The sequence below is a fragment of the Mobula birostris genome, chromosome 2, assembly GCF_030028105.1.
Source record: "Mobula birostris isolate sMobBir1 chromosome 2, sMobBir1.hap1, whole genome shotgun sequence".
Classification (NCBI taxonomy): domain Eukaryota; kingdom Metazoa; phylum Chordata; class Chondrichthyes; order Myliobatiformes; family Myliobatidae; genus Mobula; species Mobula birostris.
The window spans coordinates 164,400,882-164,420,913 of NC_092371.1; the positions used below are offsets into that span (position 1 = coordinate 164,400,882).

At 42.0% G+C, this 20,032-nt stretch overlaps 1 protein-coding gene across 20 annotated transcripts in view; it reads left to right on the plus strand.

The window, feature by feature from the left end:
• Positions 1-20,032, plus strand: part of dst (dystonin) — a 603,331-nt gene that overhangs the window by 533,492 nt on the left and 49,807 nt on the right. For all 20 annotated transcript variants that reach the window (XM_072250685.1, XM_072250715.1, XM_072250746.1 and 17 more), the window contains 13 exons: positions 250-351; positions 1,475-1,576; positions 1,724-1,897; positions 2,129-2,284; positions 4,762-4,959; positions 7,472-7,600; positions 10,263-10,424; positions 13,231-13,386; positions 13,483-13,689; positions 15,109-15,228; positions 16,019-16,188; positions 16,872-17,031; positions 17,738-17,932. In XM_072250685.1, the coding sequence (XP_072106786.1) occupies positions 250-351; positions 1,475-1,576; positions 1,724-1,897; positions 2,129-2,284; positions 4,762-4,959; positions 7,472-7,600; positions 10,263-10,424; positions 13,231-13,386; positions 13,483-13,689; positions 15,109-15,228; positions 16,019-16,188; positions 16,872-17,031; positions 17,738-17,932 (2,031 nt within the window). The remainder of the gene's footprint in view (positions 1-249; positions 352-1,474; positions 1,577-1,723; positions 1,898-2,128; positions 2,285-4,761; positions 4,960-7,471; positions 7,601-10,262; positions 10,425-13,230; positions 13,387-13,482; positions 13,690-15,108; positions 15,229-16,018; positions 16,189-16,871; positions 17,032-17,737; positions 17,933-20,032) is intronic.

Here is a 20,032-nt window from a genome sequence, read left to right on the forward strand (position 1 = left end):
CAGCAAGTGGAGAAACTGAGTAAGTCAGGCCTGACTTACTGAGCTCCACCAGCATTTTGTGTATGTTGCTCAAGATTTCCAGCATCAGCACAATCTCTTTGCGTCCATAATGTTTGATGCATAATTCGTCTTACTCATAGAAGAATCATTGTTTGCAGGTTTATCAAATTATTTGCTTTGGTTTTTAAAGGAAGATTAAAGATCTGTGTCATCTGAAGGTGGAAAATGTTTCTTATTTTCTGTATGCAGCTGAACGGTACCTGGGATAATCTGAATAAGGCGTGGAAAGATCGCATTGATCGTCTGGATGAAGCAATGCAGGAGGCTGTTCAGTTCCAGGATGCGCTGCAGGTAGTGTTTCCAATTTTAACTTCTTTTATACGCTTTGATTTCTAATGACTTGTCAGTTCACGAATGTTTTCCATTTACTTATAAAACAAACTACAGTATACATTAAAGAAAATCTAACAGGATTGAGATGGTTTCCTTTCCAACGCTGATTGGGAAATCGCACACTTGCTTCCTGTAACTTTGCTTCAGTTTAAGTTAATGGGTGATGACTGATTCGAGGCTCCTGGCCTCTTTGTTCCAATTGATCTTCGCACAGAGCGCCTTTGGAACATCTGTTAAGGGAATTCCTAACTTTGGTGTAAAATATTGTCGTACACATGTTGCATCTTCCAAGTTGGATTACTTTGCCTGAAACGGGAGATGGAAATTATTTATTGTAATAGTTTAGAGTTATGAAGTTGGTGGAATAGGAATCATTGAATGCAGACCATTTAGATAATTACATCTATGCGTAAAAGAAATTTAGTTCGTCATTACCCTGATAATTAGATGTAGTGATGATCTGAAACTCATTCGTGGTATACAAATACAACATTTTGATATTTTGACATAGATAAGACTTTGCTCTTTTTTGTTAATCCCTGGTGAACAGCTTTTGACATGTTATCAGTGTAGAGTGTTCTGATGAGCCTTCTGTTGTCTAGTCTTGGAGAACACCATGGAAAGGTCGAGAACCATGACCTCTTTAACATAATGGAAGAATTTTTTTTGACCAGAGACACAAAACAGATGATCTAGCATCATTTGAGAATTCATTAAACTCTTGAATGGCACTCAGTACTCCCTTTGGAATAGAAAATCAGGTGTTTGATGTAATTGAAAATGACAATAATTCAGTTTCATTTGTGTTCCCTCCCTTTCCCTGTTTCAAGACAAGCTCTGAACATTTAAGAAACATTTAATTTCAAAATTTGTATTGAATGTAGGTGAGACAATATTGTTTTGAATAGCTGGGCCACACATTCATTTATATCAACCAAACACCATTGATGAAATTCTTAGCAGAAGTTTGCGTTCTTTTTGAGAAGGAAAGATAAAGAACTTTCTTCTCAAGAAGAAAGTTTGGGTTGTATTGGATATTATGCACTAGCAAATATATTAACACATTATCCTCTAAATCCAGGCCATGTTTGACTGGATGGACTTTGCAGAAAGTAAATTGAATACCATGCCCCCAGTTGGTACGGATCTGGATACTGTGAAACAACAAATTGCTGAGCTTAAGGTATGTAATCTGCAGCTAATCCACTGAGCAGAATTGAAGATTAATATCGGTTATAGTTCGTAAAAGCACAGAGTAAAACTTTCTGATTCTGAAAGAAGTGTTGTGTGATTGATTCTGATCTGCCTTTGATGCTCTGACATTCAACAGCACTTTAAGACCGAAGTATATCAGCAGCAAATAGAGATGGAACGACTGAATCATCAGGGAGAATTGTTACTGAAGAAAGTAAACGAAGAAAGTAATAAGCGTGTTGTACAGGAGCCTCTGCATGAGCTGAAACATTTCTGGGAAAACCTGGATGGGAAAATCGTCAACAGACAGGTAGTGAACCTGCAGTAGTTTCGGGCTTTGTAAATATCAGTCTAGCCTTTGCCTACAATTTGCCTTTGTGCCTTTAATGGACAATCACAGTGATTTCCCACTCTGATCCTGCTGTGTGAGTATTTGAGCAAAATGGAAGATGATGGGAAGACACATACCATGCACTGAATGTTTGTTTGGATTTTAAGTGAGGTCCCACCATATAAGGATTTATTAATTTGTGTGTTGCAGCATAAACTAGAGGGTGCTCTGTTAGCCTTGGGACAGTTCCAACATGCCCTGGATGAACTGATGACGTGGCTGACCCACACTGAGGAGCTGCTAAGTGAACAGAAGGCAGTTGGTGGAGATCCTAAAGCTATTGAAATTGCAATTGCCAAACATCACGTATGTAATGTCATCTTCAGTTATCAATTTCTTCCAGTTGTATGTGGAGTTTCCCTTCCTACAGTTTATGTTATCAACTGATTGTCAAATCCTGTAGAGTAGAAAAATACCATTAGCCTTTAACCCCATTCACAGTCTTCCTTCTGAAGTAAAAAGTGGCCATTCGCTCCTTTGGGTTTATGCTGGTTCTCAGAGCAATCCCATCAAACCACCGCCCTCATTTATTTCCTGTAACCTATTCTCTTTCACATTTTCATGAATTGTACCACTTCTGGCTCTCACCCGCACCAGGAGCAATTTTCAGTTGCCAGTCGAACAACCAGCACATCCTTTTGGTGTGTGTGGAAACCACGTGCATTTGTAGGGAAGAACATGAAAACTCCACACAGACTTCATCTGAGTTCAGGATTGAACCCAGCTTGCTGGAGCTGAGAGGCAGCAGTTCCACTATCTGTATCACTGTCCCTTCTGCTGTCCTTTCTCTTGGCCTGCAACTTTCTTATCAGTCAAACCATGAAGTATGATTCGGGGTAGTTTTAGTAAATAATATCTCCTGTGTCAGGAATTATATATTTGCATTTTATTGATTAAAATCATGTTGTTTCCTTCCTTCCTTTTCGGTTGAACTGTGTGGCAGGATCAACTGAGGGTTAAGCAGACAGTGGCTAACAGTGATGTCATTGAGTTTCAGCCCACTGGGCAGCACAGTGATTAGCGTGCTGCTACTACAGCGTTAGTGACTCAGGTTCAATTCCCACTGTTGTCTGTAAGGAGTTTGTACATTCTCCCTGTTCCCTTAAGGTGCTCTGGTCTCCTACCACGTTCCAAAGGCGTACGAGTTGGTGGGCTAATTGGCCGCAGGGTATAATTGGACATTAAGGGCTTGCTGGGGTGGAAGGACCTGTTACGTGCTGAATCTCTAAATAAAAATAAATAAATGGTCCTCTTGTTCCTGAGTGAACAGCAGGCCGGTCAGTATCTGAAAGACTATTCTCCCACGTGTATACATGTGAGAAACAGCTTCAACAGGCATTGAAAGCAGAGACAGAATCACATGAAAAGCAATGATTAGTTGTTTCACATTTGGATGCCAGCTGACCTATATTTCTGTTTTTAATCCTTTCAATAAAATTTTGATGATGTAAATCTAATTACAGATCTAATTATAGAGTACAGCAGTGACAAATGGCTGTTTTATTTAGGAAAGGTTGTGACTGAACTGTGGCAAATGACTAAAGTCCCTAATTTTTCAAGAGAAAAAGGGTTAGCTTTATTTGTGAAATATACATCGAAGCATGCATTGAAATGCATCTTTTGTGTCAGTGCCCAACACTGTCCAAGGATGTGCTGGGGACATTGTGCACGTGTTGCTACTCCTCCCAGCACTGATGTAGCATGGCTGCAACTCTAACCCATACATCTTTGGCATGTGGGAGGAAACCCACACAGTCACAAGGAGAACGTGCAAACTCCCTATGGATGCGGCAGGAACTGAACCCCGATCGGTCATTGCTGGCACTGTAAAGCTTTGTGAGAACCCATGCTACCGGCCTATCAGCACTGTATCTTTCTTAAATTATGGAATCCTATAAGGAAATTTTTGAATCAGTTTGCAGAGTTCCAGTGAACACATCTACTGTTGTTTTCACAATCATTGTGTTGTGCTCCGTTTCCATAAACACAGCCTGAACATGGACTGTAGATCGAAGTAACTACAGTGAAGTTAAGGCTCACTGGAAGAATTGATATTCTTCTCAGCTACTCTGGGTGTTTTTTTTATGATCCAATTGTCACAGGTCTAGCATAGTGATTTTCACCAGCGCCAGCATTGTGACCATTCCCATAGAAGGGCAGCATGGTTGCGTTAACGCTATTACAGTGCCAACTATAACCTTGGAGTTCAATTCCCACTGCCCTCTGTAAGGGGTTTGTACGTTCTCCTCATGACCGCTTGGGTTTCCTCTGGGTGCTCTGATTTCCTCCCACAGTCCAAAGATGTATAGGTTATGGTTAGTAAGTTGGCATGCTTTGTTGGCGCCAGCAACATGGAGACACTGGCAGGCTGGCCAGCACAATGGTTACTGATTTTGATGCAAACAAGGCGTTTCATTGTATGGACATGTGTCAAATAAAGCTAACCCCTTTTTGCTTTTTAATTAATTTCTGGCTGTTGTCCTCTTTTTCACCAATTTTCACCACTTTCTTTTCTTTTGGGCTTGCCTTTCCATGGTTATAACAAGGCCCTCTCAAATGAACACTTAATATGTGCCTTGCCATTCATTGGTGACAGCTCTGAGCCAAATCCCTTGGAGTTTAATTATCCACAGATACGTCCAACAGAACTTTACATGATAGCAATCAAGGCAGCCTTGGCTGGCTTTACTCCTTCCCTCTGGCAATTATTGTATTGCTGCTGCTGCTGCTCTGCTTTGGAGCTGAGAACTAAGATCTTTGAAAAACATGTTTTGTGTGTTTAGGTTCTGCAGAATGATGTTCTGGCTCACAAGTCCACAGTGGAGACGGTGAACAAAGCCGGGAACGCTCTGCTGGAATCAAGTGACGTGGAGGAAGCCAGCAGTCTACAGAGCAAACTGGAAAGTCTTAACCAGCGCTGGAAGAATGTTCTGGAACAAACTGCACAGCGGCAACAACAGTTGCATCATTCACTCATCCGGGTATGGCAGTATGGGTGATTAGTCGTGGCTTGCTTGTGCCCAAGGTGTCTCTCAATGCACTGTCATTGCTGTTTTATGCGGCCACTTTAACTAGGACCTTCAGATTCAGATTTATTTATCACATGTATATCGCAACATGCAGTGAAATCTGTCGTTTGCATTAACAACTGATACACCTAAGGATGTGTTGGGACCAACCCGCTAGTGTCCCAACACATTGCGGTGCAAACATGGCAGGCCCACAATGTTCAGCAGAACAACACAAGCAGTATCAACAACAACAGCAAAACAAGCCCCTTTCCCACCAATCCACTCACCTTCTCACACACACGGACAGGCCATCAACTCCAGTACAGGCCTTCATGGCCCTCTGTGGCAACAGATTCACCACCTTTTAAAAACTGATGTCAGTTTTATAGTGATATCCCTTTATTCTGAAACTGTGAGGAAAATGCTGAAGAAATGCACCTAAAAATATTAAGTTATCTGCAAAACGTGGACTATAATATTTAATCCATTGAAAATTTACAAACCAATCGAAGCATTCAGCCTATTGAGTGTGTGCTCTTCAAAAAAGAATCCACCCACCCTAAGCAACACACAAAATAATTCTGGAGAAACTCAGCAGGTCAGGCAGCATCTATGGAGGGGGATAAACAGTCGACATTTTGGGCTGAGACCCTCATCAGGATTTATTCCTCTCCATAGATGCTGCCTCACCTGCAGAATTTCTCTAGCATTTTGTGTGTGTTGCTCTGGATTTCCAGCATCTGCAGAATCTCTTGTGTTTATGATCACCCACCCTAATCCCACCTTCCAGCCCTATCGTTCACAATATTCAGATGCACACCTATGAGGGGTGATTGATAAGTTTGTGGCCTAAGGTAGAAGGAGTCAATTTTAGAAAACCTAGTGCATTTATTTTTCCTACATTTACACACTTAGTCCAGCGGTCGTGGAGCATACGGATCCCTTCTTTGTAGAAGTCAGAGTTGAACTGCACGTACATGTAACAAGAGCTGTATAACTCATCTCCTTCTAACTAAGGCCACAAACCTATCAATCACCCCTGCTGTGGACCACCTGGAGGTCCAAGACACTCTCGTTACATGCACGTGCAGTTCAACTCTTTGAGTGATAATGCAGAAAGTTTGAAGTTAATAACTCATCTCCTTCTACCTTAGGCCACGAACTTATCAATCACCCCTGCTGTGTACCACTTCTACAAAGAAGGGATCCATATGCTCCACGACCGCTGGACTAAGTGTGTACATGTAGGAGGGGACCATGTTGAAAAATAAATGCGTTAGGTTTTAAAATTGACTCCTATTTTAGGCCACGAACTTATCAATCACCCCTCATATATGTAATGGGGGCTTCCATCTCTATCACCCTTCTGCATATTGATTATTGATATTCAGAAATAGTTTTTCTTTTCATTTTATTCCTTTAAATATCCTGCAGGTATAATTAAACAAGATGCCCTTTGTAACTTGGCAGTGGACAGCAAAGTGACTTTCTATACCACTCTGTATTTTCATAGCACCCATGAACTCTTGAGCAAGGGAGCAGGATGCAGGGAGGTGTCACGATCTGCTGCTGTTTCCTTCCAGACCCCATTCATTTTCACAAGACATTGGGGTAGAATTAGGCTGTTCAGCCCATCAAGCGTGCTGTGCCATTTAATTGTGGATGATTTTCCCTCTCAACTCCATTGTCTTTCCTTCTCCCCGTGACCTTTGATGCCCTTCCTAATCAAGAACCTATCAGCCTCCGCTTTAAATATAACCGGACTTAACCCTTTCATTTCCAGGATCATTCTCTTCTGGATCCCCTCCAATACTGGCAAATCCTTTCTTAGATACAGAGCCCAAAACTGCTGAACCACCATGAAAAGATTCCCTTTCCAATGGATCAATGCTGGCAAAGTTTCTAAACTCCTGTGGGAAACACCTCCCCAAATGGCCTGATCTCAGATTCCAGATTTTAATGTGATAGCTTGTAGCAAGCTCCTCTGACACTGCCTCAGTGCACTTGCTCCAAGTAACGTAATTTTGGTGGGAGTTGCTTTTGTTAAACTGTGATCTCCTCTGGCTTGATCAGATATTCGGTTTTGTTGATCTGAGAAGAGGGCTAGATGACATGAGAAAGCATGCTAATGCTGAGTCAGGTTTTTCATCACTGACGTATGTCACGAAATTTGTTGTTTGTGGCAGCAGCGCAATGCAAGATATTAAATTACAGTTACAATAAAAGAAATTAAGTAGTGCCAAAGAGGAACACGGAGGTGGTGTAGATGGACCATTCAGAAAACAGATGGTGGACAGCAAGAAGCTGTTCCTAAAAGGTTGTATGGGTCTTCAGGCTCCTGTATCTCCTTCCCAACAGTAGTAATGAGAACAGGTATGGGAGCTTTAAATTGGTTGGGGAGAGGACGATGCCAGGGCAAGGGAAGAAATGGGAGGGGGTTGTTCTTGTTTCAGAAATTGATGATTTTTTTTGTGCAACGTAGGCTCAGGGTTTCCAGAGTGAGATTGACGAGATGCAGCGATGGCTGGTGGAGACCGAACGGCAGCTGTCGGCCTCAAAACCCCTTGGAGGTCTGCCAGAAACAGCCAGAGAACAGCTCAACGCTCATCTGGTGCGTATTGCAAAAGGAACACAGCTGGAGAATGTTCTGTGTCAACGTAATGAGACGGAGAAAAGTAGCGATTGCTTTATGACAAGTTCCATCTGTTGAAAATGTTACTTCGGTTAGCAGAGGACGTGGGAGCAAGAGTAGACCAGCTTGCTCCTTGACCTTGTTCCACCATCCAATGGCATGGTGGCTAATCCAGTGACAACCACTTTCCCATGCTCCCTCTGAGTCCCTGACTCTCTTTTTATTGCAATGTCTGTCATCCTCTACCTTCAATCTATTCAATGACTTCCTCTCCATGGCTATGGGGGAGTATAGAATTCCGAAGATTCACTATCCTTCAAGAAAACACATTCCTTTTTTGACTCTGTCTTAAATAGGCAGACCCTTATTTTTTCTAACTACATTCACCCAGGGCAAGCATTCTCCAGATATCCAAGGCAACACACACAAAATGCTGGAGGAACTCAGCTGGTCAGGCAGCATCTACGGAGAGGAATAAACAGTCGATGGTTCAGGCTGAGACCCTTCATCAGGTCTGGAAAGGAAGGGGGAAGAAGCCAGAATAAGAAGGTGGAGGGAGGGGAAGGAGTACAAGCTGGCAGGTGAAACCAGGTGAGGGGGAAGGTGGGTGGGTGAGGAAAGGGGGAGGAGTGAAGTGAGAAGCTGGGAGCTGATAGGTGACTGAATAAGATGGAATCTGATAGAAGAGGTGAATGAACTGTGGCAGAAGGGAAAGGGAGGGGAGCACTAGAGGGAGTTGATAGGCAAGTGAGAAGAGAACAGGTAAGAGGTGAGCTAGAATGAGCAATGAGAAGAGAGAGAAGGGGAGGGGGAGAAATGACTGGAAGTTAAGGAGATCAGTGTTCATGTTGCAGATACACAGATGGAATATGAGGTGTTGCTCCTCCAAACTGAGGGTGGCCTCCTCATGGCAGTAAAGGAGGCCAGAGGCAATCAGAATGGGACCCTCAGAATCTTTCGTTTCTAAAAGACCACCTCTCATTCTAGTAAGCCCCAATGACTTTAAACCCAACCTATGTCAACCCCTACATCCTAGGTGTCAGTTTAGATAAATTGTACTTACTCGATGCTTTTGGGGATCTCAACCAATGTTACTCACGAAAAGGAACTCCAAGTGCAAAACAATGGAAGCCACTGTTTCTGAAGATGACCATCTGCAATGTCAGCTTCAACTTCATTCAGTGAAAAAACGAGGAAATATTTACACTTGCATTTTTCCTGTTTCCTCTAACTTCATCTCAGGCAAACTGCCATATATTGCTGCCCTCCGGACTTACTGTCCAGTGCATCATAGAACAAGGCCTGTGTTATGAGACCATAAGACATAGGAGCAGAATTAGGTTATTCAGCCCATCGAATCTGCTCTGCCATTTAATCGTGGCCGATTTATTTTCCCTGTCAACCCCATTCCCCTACCTTCCTGGTAATCTTTGATGCTCTTATTAATCAACCCCTGCTTTTAATATGCCCAATGATTTGACCTCCACAGCCATTTGTGGTGATGAATTCCTCGAATTGGCCACGCTGTGGACAAAGAAGCTCCTCCTATCAGTGGTGCTGTTGTTGGATTGAGAGAAGCCGGAGGGCAGAAGAAATCTGGTGGCCTCTAAAAGGAGACTAGCTTTTCTGGTGTCCCTCAGGCAGTATCAGACCATTAACCTGAGTGAGATGGTTAAAACCTGTTTCTGTCCTGGCCAATGCCAGTGGGTGTTAACATTGTCCACTGAGATAGAAACTTTGATTGTTTGACTTGCCACTTGCTAGAGCCTGAACTGTGACCAGCATCATGTTTCTGTGTATAATTGGGTGAGAGACACAACTTGGAGCTGTACCAGCATGATCTCATTCACTTTATTGTTTATTGTTATTTCTTATTTTAATACTTTATTTACCGTGCTAATACCTTTTTTTATTGATACAAATTTATTATTGAGGGCTGGGTTACCAAAGACAGCTGGGCCAATTTTCCTTTAGTTTTGGAACTTCATAGCAGTTCCTGCATTGAATAGCAGCCCCATGCACCTTTCTGTCTATCTGTTAGTCTGTGGTTGATCTAAGACCGAAATCCTCTTACCCACCTTTGAGTCATATCCTATGAAACTCCCACAAAATAAATTAACTTTATCTGAGCAGCTCCTGTTTACTTGGTGGAATTCTGTATTTCCAAACCATTTATGCAACAAAGTGCTTCCTGAAGGCAACCTCTAATTTTAAGGTTATAATCTCTACTGTGGAGACTCCCACCAGAATTGAACAGCTTCCATTGTCTACCCTTTTGCATCTTTGTATCACTTTTAATGTCCCAATCATAACTGTGGCATTAAAAAATACGAAATGTAATCTCATAATTAGCTTCTACAAAGGGTGAAGACTATTCACTCTTCACCCTTTTAAACTCAGATGACTAAAAGCCAGTTGTGTGGCCTATTTTGTGGGTAATCTTTTAAATGATATAATTCTGATGAATTTGTTCTGTACCTTGTCCAATACTGAACTCTGGAGTCAGAATAAGTCTCTGTAAACAGGGGCATGCAACATTCCACCCCCCCCCCCACCCATGGCCCACAACTGATAGATGAGGATGTGTGAGTGGTTGGAAACCCTTGCAAGTTAACTCAGATTTTGATTTGTTTCCCTACAGGAGCTTTATGCAGCATTTAAAGCCAAAGAGGAGATCTTCAAGAACCTGATAACCAAGGGGCAACGGAGCTGTGAAGAAACTGGTGACAGCAATTTGGAGGAAGGCATCAGCAACCTGAAGGAAAGATGGGAGTCTGTTGAAACAAAACTAACAGAGCGAAAGGTGCCAGATTATCTGTTTTCTAATACGTGTTATATGTTTTCTAAGACGGAGATGAGGAGAAACTGTTTTTCCCAGAGAGTGGTGAATCTGTGGAATCCTCTGCCTAGGGAAGCAGCTGAGGCTTCTTCACTAAATATATTTAAGAAACAGTTAGATAGGTTTTTACATAGTAGGGAAATTAAGGGTTATGGGGAAAAGGAAGGTAGTTGGAGCTGAGTTTACGGACAGATCAGCCATGATCTTATTGACTGGCGGGGCAGGTTCGATGGGCCAGATGGCCTACTCCTGCTCCTATTTCTTATGTAATATTGAGGGGAAGAGACACTTTAAATGCCTCAGCATAATGTATCAAAGCAGTTTATTAGTGCGCATTTTCCTGATTATCTTTTAAAGATTAAAGGTTAGCTTTGTTTGTCACATGTACATCGAAACATGCAGTGCAACGCATCACTTGTGTCAATGACCAACATGGTCGAAGAATTGCTGGGGCCAGCCTGCAAGTGTCATCTTGCTTCAGGCACCATTGTAGAATGCCAACTGCTTACTAACCCTAACTTTTGGATTACGGGAAGCAATCGGAGTGCCTGGAGGAAGCCCGCACACTCACAGGGAGAACATCCGAGCTCCTTACGGACAGTGGCAGTAATTGTACCCCGATCTGACAGCTGGTGCGTTGTGCCCACCATGACACTACTGTGTTGCCCATTGCAAGTTCAGTCCCAGTCTGTAAGCTGCTTCAGATGAGTGCTAGCAACTAAATGTGACACTGCCTCCGATAATTTAAGACACCAAATAATAGTACTAGGGTCAAAAATAGATGACTGATTTTTGATAACTATTAACACTCGACATGAACGTGGAACCACTGGCAGAGAGGTGTTGGGAATTAGCATTGGAATTAGTTTATAATCGTTTTAGGCACGTGGCCAAGTGGTTAAGGCGTTCGTCTAGTGATTTGAAGGCCACTAGTTCAAGCCTCAGCTGTGGCAGCATGTTTGTGTCCTTGAGCAAGGCACTTAACCACACATTGCTCGAGTGTCTGTGGCGCCCCACATAGACTTCCAATCTGCGCCTTGTAAGGCATGAAAATGCCCGATGCAGGCCTCTCATCTGTCGACGTACCCTCCCCTGGTTTATAATTGTTATATGTACCTAGATACAGTGAAAAGCTTGTCTTGCATACTGTTAGTCATAGTCTATTGATCCCGGGGAAATTGTTTTTTGTTACAGTTGCACCATAAATAATAAATAGTAATAGAACCATAAATAGTTAAATAGTAATATGTAAATTATGCCAGTAAATTATGAAATAAGTCCAGGACCAGCCTATTGGTTCAGGGTGTCTGACCCTCCAAGGGAGGAGTTGGAAAGTTTGATAGCCACAGGCAGGAATGGCTTCCTATGACGCTCTGTGCTGCATCTCGGTGGAATGAGTCTCTGGCTGAATGTACTCCTGTGCCCACCCAGTACATTATGTAGTGGATGGGAGACATTGACCAAGATGGCATGCAACTTGGACAGCATCCTCTTTTCAGACACCACCGTCGGAGAGTCCAGTTCCATCCCCACATCACTGGCCTTACAAATGAGTTTGTTGATTCTGTTGGTGTCTGCTACCCTCAGCCTGCTGCCCCAGCACACAACAGCAAACATGATCGCACTGACCACCACAGACTCATAGAATATCCTCAGACAGATCAAGTTATTACACAGTGAATTAGGCTAGAATAAAGTAAAACAACAGCAACACATGATGAGGTGTAAACGCTATTGAAAAAGTACTGTGCAGGTAAACAATAAAGTGCAAGATCATAACAGAGTAGATAGTGAAGCCGAAAGTCCAGCTCATCACACAAAAGGTCCGTTCAAATGTGAGATAACAGTGGAATAGAATGTGTCCTTGAGCCTGGTGGTGTGTGCTTTCAGGCTTTTGTACCTTATGCCTGATGGGAGAGGGGAGAAGAGAGAATGTCTGGGATGGAAAAGCCTCACATTGATGTAAAAGGTAGAGTGTAAGGAATGGTTCATGTCAATCAGAGCATGGCACAGTTCTGTGTTTCACAGAGAGCCGTGGATGTTGATGCTGCAAAGTGTTCTATCCACCACCATTTTAAAGATAACGCAAAGAAGGCGCACACATACTTGTATTTATTGTCCTTATTTGCTTCAGTGAAAATGCTTGAAGAGTAATCCCTGTTACAATTTAGGGAAGGAATAATGAGAAAATCAATTAAGTGTGCTAGATATGTAGAGGGTGAAGTAATCGATCATAATAAAAGCAGAGAGAAAACTCTCAACAGGTCAAGAGTTGAAGGAGCATCAGTCAATTTTTAAGTTCCAGGACCCTTCGTGGAACTGGGAAAGCAAAAAAACAAGTTTGAGGAAGGGGGAAGATTAGAACAAAAGGAATATCTCTGACAGTCTTTGTCCAACATTGTTAATGGGAGCAGCTGTAAGCATTTTTAACTTCTTTGTGTCTGTGACACAACAAACTTTTCAGATGTTGTAAATTTTGATTAACATGCTGGAGGAACTTAGCGGGTCAGACAGCATGCATGAAGGGAAATGAACAGTCAATGTTTTAAGTCAAGACTTACTGACCCACTGAGTTCCTCTAATATTTTGTGGATGTCGCTCTTGGTGTCTCTGATGTATTGTAAATGTTGAGTGTGAGGGAGACGCCTTGCAGGCCAGACTACGCAAATAGGGAAAGAAGTGCTGAGACAAAATGACGAGAAACCTCTTCCGATACAGACAGAAAGAGGGAGCAAACTATCTTTGTTACTGATCACCGTCTCTTCTGCAGGTTAAACTGGAGGAGGCCCTCAACCTAGCCACTGAGTTCCATAACTCCCTTCAAGAGTTCATCAACTGGCTGACTCAAGCAGAACAAAGTCTGATGTTAGCTGCATCGCCCAGTCTCATTCTGGATACCATTTTATTCCAGATTGATGAACACAAGGTACTTAGACTCCGAGCAGGCACTTGGAAATCAAAAAATATAATCTGAGTCGTAGCGTGCTTCTCACATTGTTTGGTTTTGCTGCTACGTTTTCAGGTTTTTGCCAACGAAGTCAACTCGCACCGTGAGAAAATAATTGAATTGGATAAGACTGGAACTCACCTGAAGTACTTCAGTCAGAAGCAGGATGTGGTGCTCATTAAAAACTTGTTGATCAGTGTTCAAGCTCGATGGGAAAAGGTTGTGCAACGTTCCATCGATCGAGGAAGAGGGCTCGATGAGGCAAGGAAGCGTGCTAAACAGGTATGAGGGCATGTCTGTAGAAAATAACGAAGCAGCATATATCTGGGGTAATTACACTCAGAGGCCAAGTTTGTACTTCGGTTCTTACCAAATGGGTAGTAGTAAAACTTGAAATTTCTAACGATTTGTGCAGTAAGTTTTGGGTTTAAAATAATGTGATAGTGCTCTTATAATATTAGATTAGAAAAGATTATTAGCTTTATTTGTCATACGTACATCGAAACATACAGTGAAATTTGTCATTTGTGTCAATAACCACCACTGTCCAAGGATATGCTGGGGGCAGCCTGCAAATGTTGCCAACATAGCGTCCCCAATCTTACTATGGAAACTGGAGCACCCGGAGGAGATCCACATGGTCATAGGAAGAAGGTGGCAGGAATTAAAAACTCATCTCTGGCACTGCAAGGCTTTATGTTAACTGCTACACTACTGTGCTGACATTTTTAAGTCAATGGTTGCTTCTCCAGTGGGTGCTTTGGTAAAAAATGTCAAGTAAAGGCCCATTCTCTCCCCCCCACCCCCATACACACGCGAGGAAAGAGACCAAATCATAGGATGAGTAATCAAGCAACTCGCAACAACAGCCTCCTTATCTGGTCTTCCAGGTTGACACCTGTATGCGTGACCTTTAAGAATGAGCTTGTTCATGTGTGACCTTTCAACATGACATTGAGAAAGATTATTCTGCATGGAGAGACAACAGCGATTTGAAAAGTGACCCAAATAATTTGTTTTCTCTTGTGAAGCTGTCGATGTCTCCTCTCCTGAAACCCCACAAACGTTGTTTTGCAGTTTAAATTTATTTTTGATTTTCTGGAATATGATTTGCTGATGCAAGTCTGAGCCAAGCTCAGCTGAATTGATTCTGTTATACACTTTCTTCATTTCTTCTGTTTATTTCTCAGTCCTATTGGCTAGGAAGATAGACAGTTGACTTTGTAGTTCACCGAGGCCACAGATGTTCAGTTGTTATCACTGTGTGAGCTTACACTTGCGGCAGCATTGTGGAGAATAATTATAAATTCTGTGCACATGAATGGAAGTGTTGTGAGATACTCTGGCACACTACACTCTGTGCATGCACTTGCAGTTCTCTGGATGAGTCTAGACTTTAATTTAAAGCAGTTACATGATTACACTGCTCAAAAGAATGTCATTGTTACTGGCTGCAAGAGCTCATCCAGTCTAAGTAAATCATATAATGTCTATCAAACTTAATTGTTTTCAACAAAAATACCCAGATCAAACTTTTTAATTAGATTGAGATTATGCTAATTTTCCTGTTGATTGCTTGTCCTTTAATGTAGAGCAACTTTTCTGCGAAGTGCAGAAACCTTATGAGTAAAATAGGAGGCAAGTTTCTGGTTATTAAACTACTGAGCGTTTATGATCTTTTGCTTTATTGTTCCACAAAAGTTCCAAGAGGCTTGGAAGAAATTGATGGAGTGGCTGGAAGAGTCAGAAAAGAACCTGGACTCTGACCTTGAAATTGCAAATGATCCGGACAAAGTGAAAATGCAACTTGCAAACCACAAGGTGATGTAAACATGTATCATGCACCCACATGTCACACCAGAGGAGATACCTTTCATTTCAGGTGGATGGAATGGTTCAGTCATTCAGAAAATGATTTTGTTTGACCAGTGACTTGGTCATGACTACTATAGTGGATTTTTGTATGCAGGTTATTTCCCATGTTTCATTCATCACAACTGTAACGACTCCAAAATATTACATAATTGCTGAATAATTGGGAATGTCACGATGTTGTGTAAGGTGATACATAATCACAATTCTTTTACTTTCCTATTTATTGTCTGGCTTTCTTTCATAAATTCACAAGAAAAATGAAAAAAAAATTATTTGTTAAGTGTCTTTTACATAGTAAAGATGTTGTCAACGGCCAATTAACTATTTTGAAGTGTAGAAAGGAAAATGCATGCAAAATCTGTCAGTCTAATCCAACAAAAAGTATTAATGGTATATTTTTTATTTTCTCTGAGTATTTTGGTATATTTCTTACTTATTAGACAACTTTGATGAACCAATTCCACAGAGAAAATGATGATTGGCCTTAGCCCATACACAATGTCAAAGAACAGCTGAAGTTAACAGCTTGCTTTGAAATGTTTACACTGCTAATAAGATGCACACTCAATGTTTAGGAACAGCATCTTCTCCTCTGCCATCAGATAGTAATTTTTTTTAATGTTTTGCACTGCACTGTGCCCAGAAAAAAACCCAGATTTCACAGCATATGTCAGTGAAAATAATCCTGATTCTGATTCTTAAGATCTTTCTGCCCCTCATCTGTTTATAAATGCAGGAGTTCCAGAAAGCACTTGGAGCAAAGCATTCTGTATATGACACAACAGTAAGGACGGGCCGCTCCCTGAAAGAGAAGACAACTTTAGCCGATGATCACCAAAAGCTGGATGACATGCTGAGTGAACTGAGGGACAAGTGGGACACAGTTTGCGGGAAGTCAGTGGAAAGGTAAAGAAGTTAACTCAAAAAACATTCATATCATAGTAGGTTTCAATCTGAATTTCAACACTAAGTTGGGTCTGAAATAAGAGCAAATCATAGAACATTTCAGCACAGTACACGCCTTCAGCCCATGGTGATGTGCCAACTTTTTAGTCTACTCTTAAGATCAATCTAGCCTTTCCCTTTTACATAACCCTCCAGTTTTCTATCATCCATCTGCCTATCAGGAGTACTATTTTCCCACCAGAGTTGCAATCATCAGTTGAGCATATAGTTTCTATTGGTATGGTGTTGCATTGAAAATAAGGAGAGCCTGATTGCTTGACAGTTGACACTATTAAATGATTATAAGATGGTGATTTGGCATTGAAGGATTTCAAAATTATTCTTGATAGTCAACTGATTCAAAATTCAGAATGTAGTTTTGAGTACTTCTCAGTTTCTGCAGGACCATGTGTTTTTGGGAGGATATTTTGCGTTCTCTAATAGGTTGGACATTGTTGGGAGCTGGGCTTACTCGAGTGATCCAGCGTGAAATAGGCCCTTTGGCCTACTGATTATGCACCAACCATTAAGTGCCCGTGTGCACTAATCCTGCACTCATTCAATTTTATCCTCCTTATTGAAGAATGTTTAACTGTGGCTCTAGTTGGCTGAGGTTAAGTATAAATTCTCTGTTTCCATTTCAGACAGAACAAATTGGAAGAAGCTCTTCTCTTTTCGGGCCAGTTTACAGATGCCTTACAAGCTCTGATTGATTGGCTTTACAAGATCGAGCCCATGCTGGCGGAAGATCAACCAGTGCATGGAGATGTTGATCTTGTCATGAACCTGATTGATGCTCACAAGGTAACGTCATCTACGTGAAGCAAAGTTGGCCAATGGATGGGATCCTCTTCATCTCTGCTGCCACTTTCCAAACCCCAAACCTCACTGCATCCGTCAGCTAAATTAATACCCTGTCTATTGTCTGATTCTAATAAAGCACAGAGACTGGGTCTAGTTTTCAGTGACTTAACTGGTCTTTATTCAACAAGTTTATTTGGTCATTGCCTTGTAGAAATTAGTGTTGCCAAAACTATAGTTCATCTCCTGGTCAAAAACATTTTTTAAGAAATCTCTTGGATTTGCCCAGTGTTAAATTATCCAAAGCATATGTATTATATGATATTTTAGAAGATGATATCCCTTAAGAGGGCATTTAATCCCACATTCATACTAAATAAATTAGTAACAACGTTCTGGGTATCCTAGCTCAAAAAAAGACGAGCACTAAAGGACAGAAAGTGTGTATCACGATTGATTAGAATTTAGTGCTGCAACTGATTCAGTTTTGAGCAAGAGTAATAGTTCTCCCACCTGTATCTGTCAGGATTATGGGGTGGAATTCTCCCTTTCCTGTAATTTTCAACTAACTAAGCAATTTACAAAGCTGTTCTGGATGCATAGCCCTACATACAACGGAATTTATTTAAGATCTTCTGCATGTTCGGTACCTGTGTTCCAGGTTGTGGTGCTGTTCTGGATTTGTGACAGGCATGTTCTTCTTATGCAGGTCTTCCAGAAGGAGCTGGGTAAACGGACGAGCGGTGTCCAGGCTCTCAAGCGCTCGGCCCGTGAACTGGTCGAGGCCAGCCGTGATGATTCATCCTGGGTCAAAGTGCAGATGCAGGAACTTAGTACCCGCTGGGAGACAGTGTGTGCTCTTTCTGTCTCCAAACAAGCTAGGCTGGAGCAAGCCCTCAAAAAGGTAAAGGGGACTTCAGCACCAAAGTACACTCAGTGCCCCCCACCCCCATGAGGTGCACCATTGTATACCTGCTTACTAATGCAAGTATCTAATCAGTCAATCATGTGGCAGTAACTCAATGCATAAAAGCAAACAGACATGGTTAAGAGGTTCAGTTGTTGTTCAGATTAAACAATAGAATGGGGAAGAAATGTGATCTAATGACCGACAATGGAATGATCGTTGGTGCCAGACAGGGTGGTTTGAGTATCTTAGAAACTGCTATTCTCCTGGGGTTTTCATGCCCAACAGTCTCTGGGGTTTACAGAGAATGGTGTGAAAACAAGCACAGAATGAGCATCAGTTCACAGATTAATACCTCATTAACAGCTCTCATTAACACCTTGGAGAATGGTCAGACTGGTTCAAACTGACAGCAGGGTGAGAGTACGTGAAATAACCACGTGTTACAACAGCAGTATACAGAAGAGCATCTCTGAATGCACAACACTTGAACCTTGAAGTGGATGGGCTACAGCAACAGAGGACCATGAGCATACACTCAGTGGCCACTTTATTAGGTTGAAGAGGTTCAGAAAGTACCTATTAAAGTGACCACTGAGCGTACACCTTATTCTGGTACAATAAAGTGGAGTTTGCAAAAGTTAGTTGATTTTTTAAAAAATTTTTCCTCTTAAGGCCATTGATATTCCATAGTTTTATAGATATTTCACCATGACCATGTGGGGTTCAAAGTAAATATATTATCAAAGTACATATATGTCACCATATACAAGCTTCAGATTCATTTTCTTGCAGGCATATTCAATAAATCCATGATAGAATAATAACCATAATAGAATCAATGAACCAACTTGAGTGTTCAACCCGTGTGCAAAAGACAACAAACTGTGCAATTACAAAAATAAAGAAGTAATTATGATAATTAAATAATAAAAAAAATCAAGAACATGAGATGAAGAGTCACCTGAAAGTGAGTCCATATGTTGTGGGAACATTTCCTCTGGATACTCTGGTTTCCTCCTGAGTACAGATTAGTAGGTTCACGAACACGAGAGTCTGCAGATGCTGGAAATCCAAAGCAACACGCACAAAATGCAGCAGGCCAGACAGCATCTATGGAAAAGAGTAAACAGTTGATGTTTTGGGCTGAGACCCTTCATCAGGACTGAAAGGAAAGGGGAAAAGTCAGAGTAAGAAGCTGGCAGTAGAGGAGGCCGTGGACTCACATGCCATATAAGGTGTTGTTCCTCCATGCTGATTGTGGCCTCCTCTACTGCTGCGATAAGGCAACACTTGGGTTGGAGGAGCAACATCTTATATTCCGTCTGGTTAGCATCCAACCTGATGGCATGAACATTGATTTCTCAAAATTCTGGTAATTCTCCCCCACCTCTCCTTCACCATTTCCCATTCCTGTTTCCCTCTCTCACCTTATGTCCTTACCTGCCCATCACCTCTCTCTGTGCTCCTTACCCTTCCCTTTCTTCCATGGTCTTCTGTCCTCTCCTATCAGAGTCTCTCTCCTCCATCCCTTTATCTTTTTTACCAAGAAACTTCCCAGCTCTTTACTTCACCCCTCCCCTTCTCCTAGTTTCACCTATCAGCTACTACCTTGTACTTCTTCCTTCATTCCCCCTACTTTCTCACTCTGACCTCCCCTTTCTTTCCTTGGCCTGATGAAGGGTCTCGGCCTAAAACATTGACTGTTTACTCTTTCCCTTGGGTTAGTAGGTTAATTGGTCACATGGGTGGAACTGGGCAGTACAGGCTCGTTGGGCTGGAAGAGCCTGTTACTGAGCTATATCTATACTAATAAAAAAAATATTTCAGAAGTATCTCAAACAACAGGAATTCTGCAGATGCTGGAAGTTCAAGCAACACACATCAAGTTGCTGGTGAATGCAGCAGGCCAGGCAGCATCTCTAGGAAGAGGTACAGTCGACATTTCAGGCGGAGATCCTTCGTCAGGACTTCACCTGTGAGTCGGCTGGGGTGATATACTGCGTCCGGTGCTCCCGATGTGGCCTTCTATATATTGGTGAGACCTGACGCAGTCTGGGAGACTGCTTTGCTGAACACCTACGCTCTGTCCGCCAG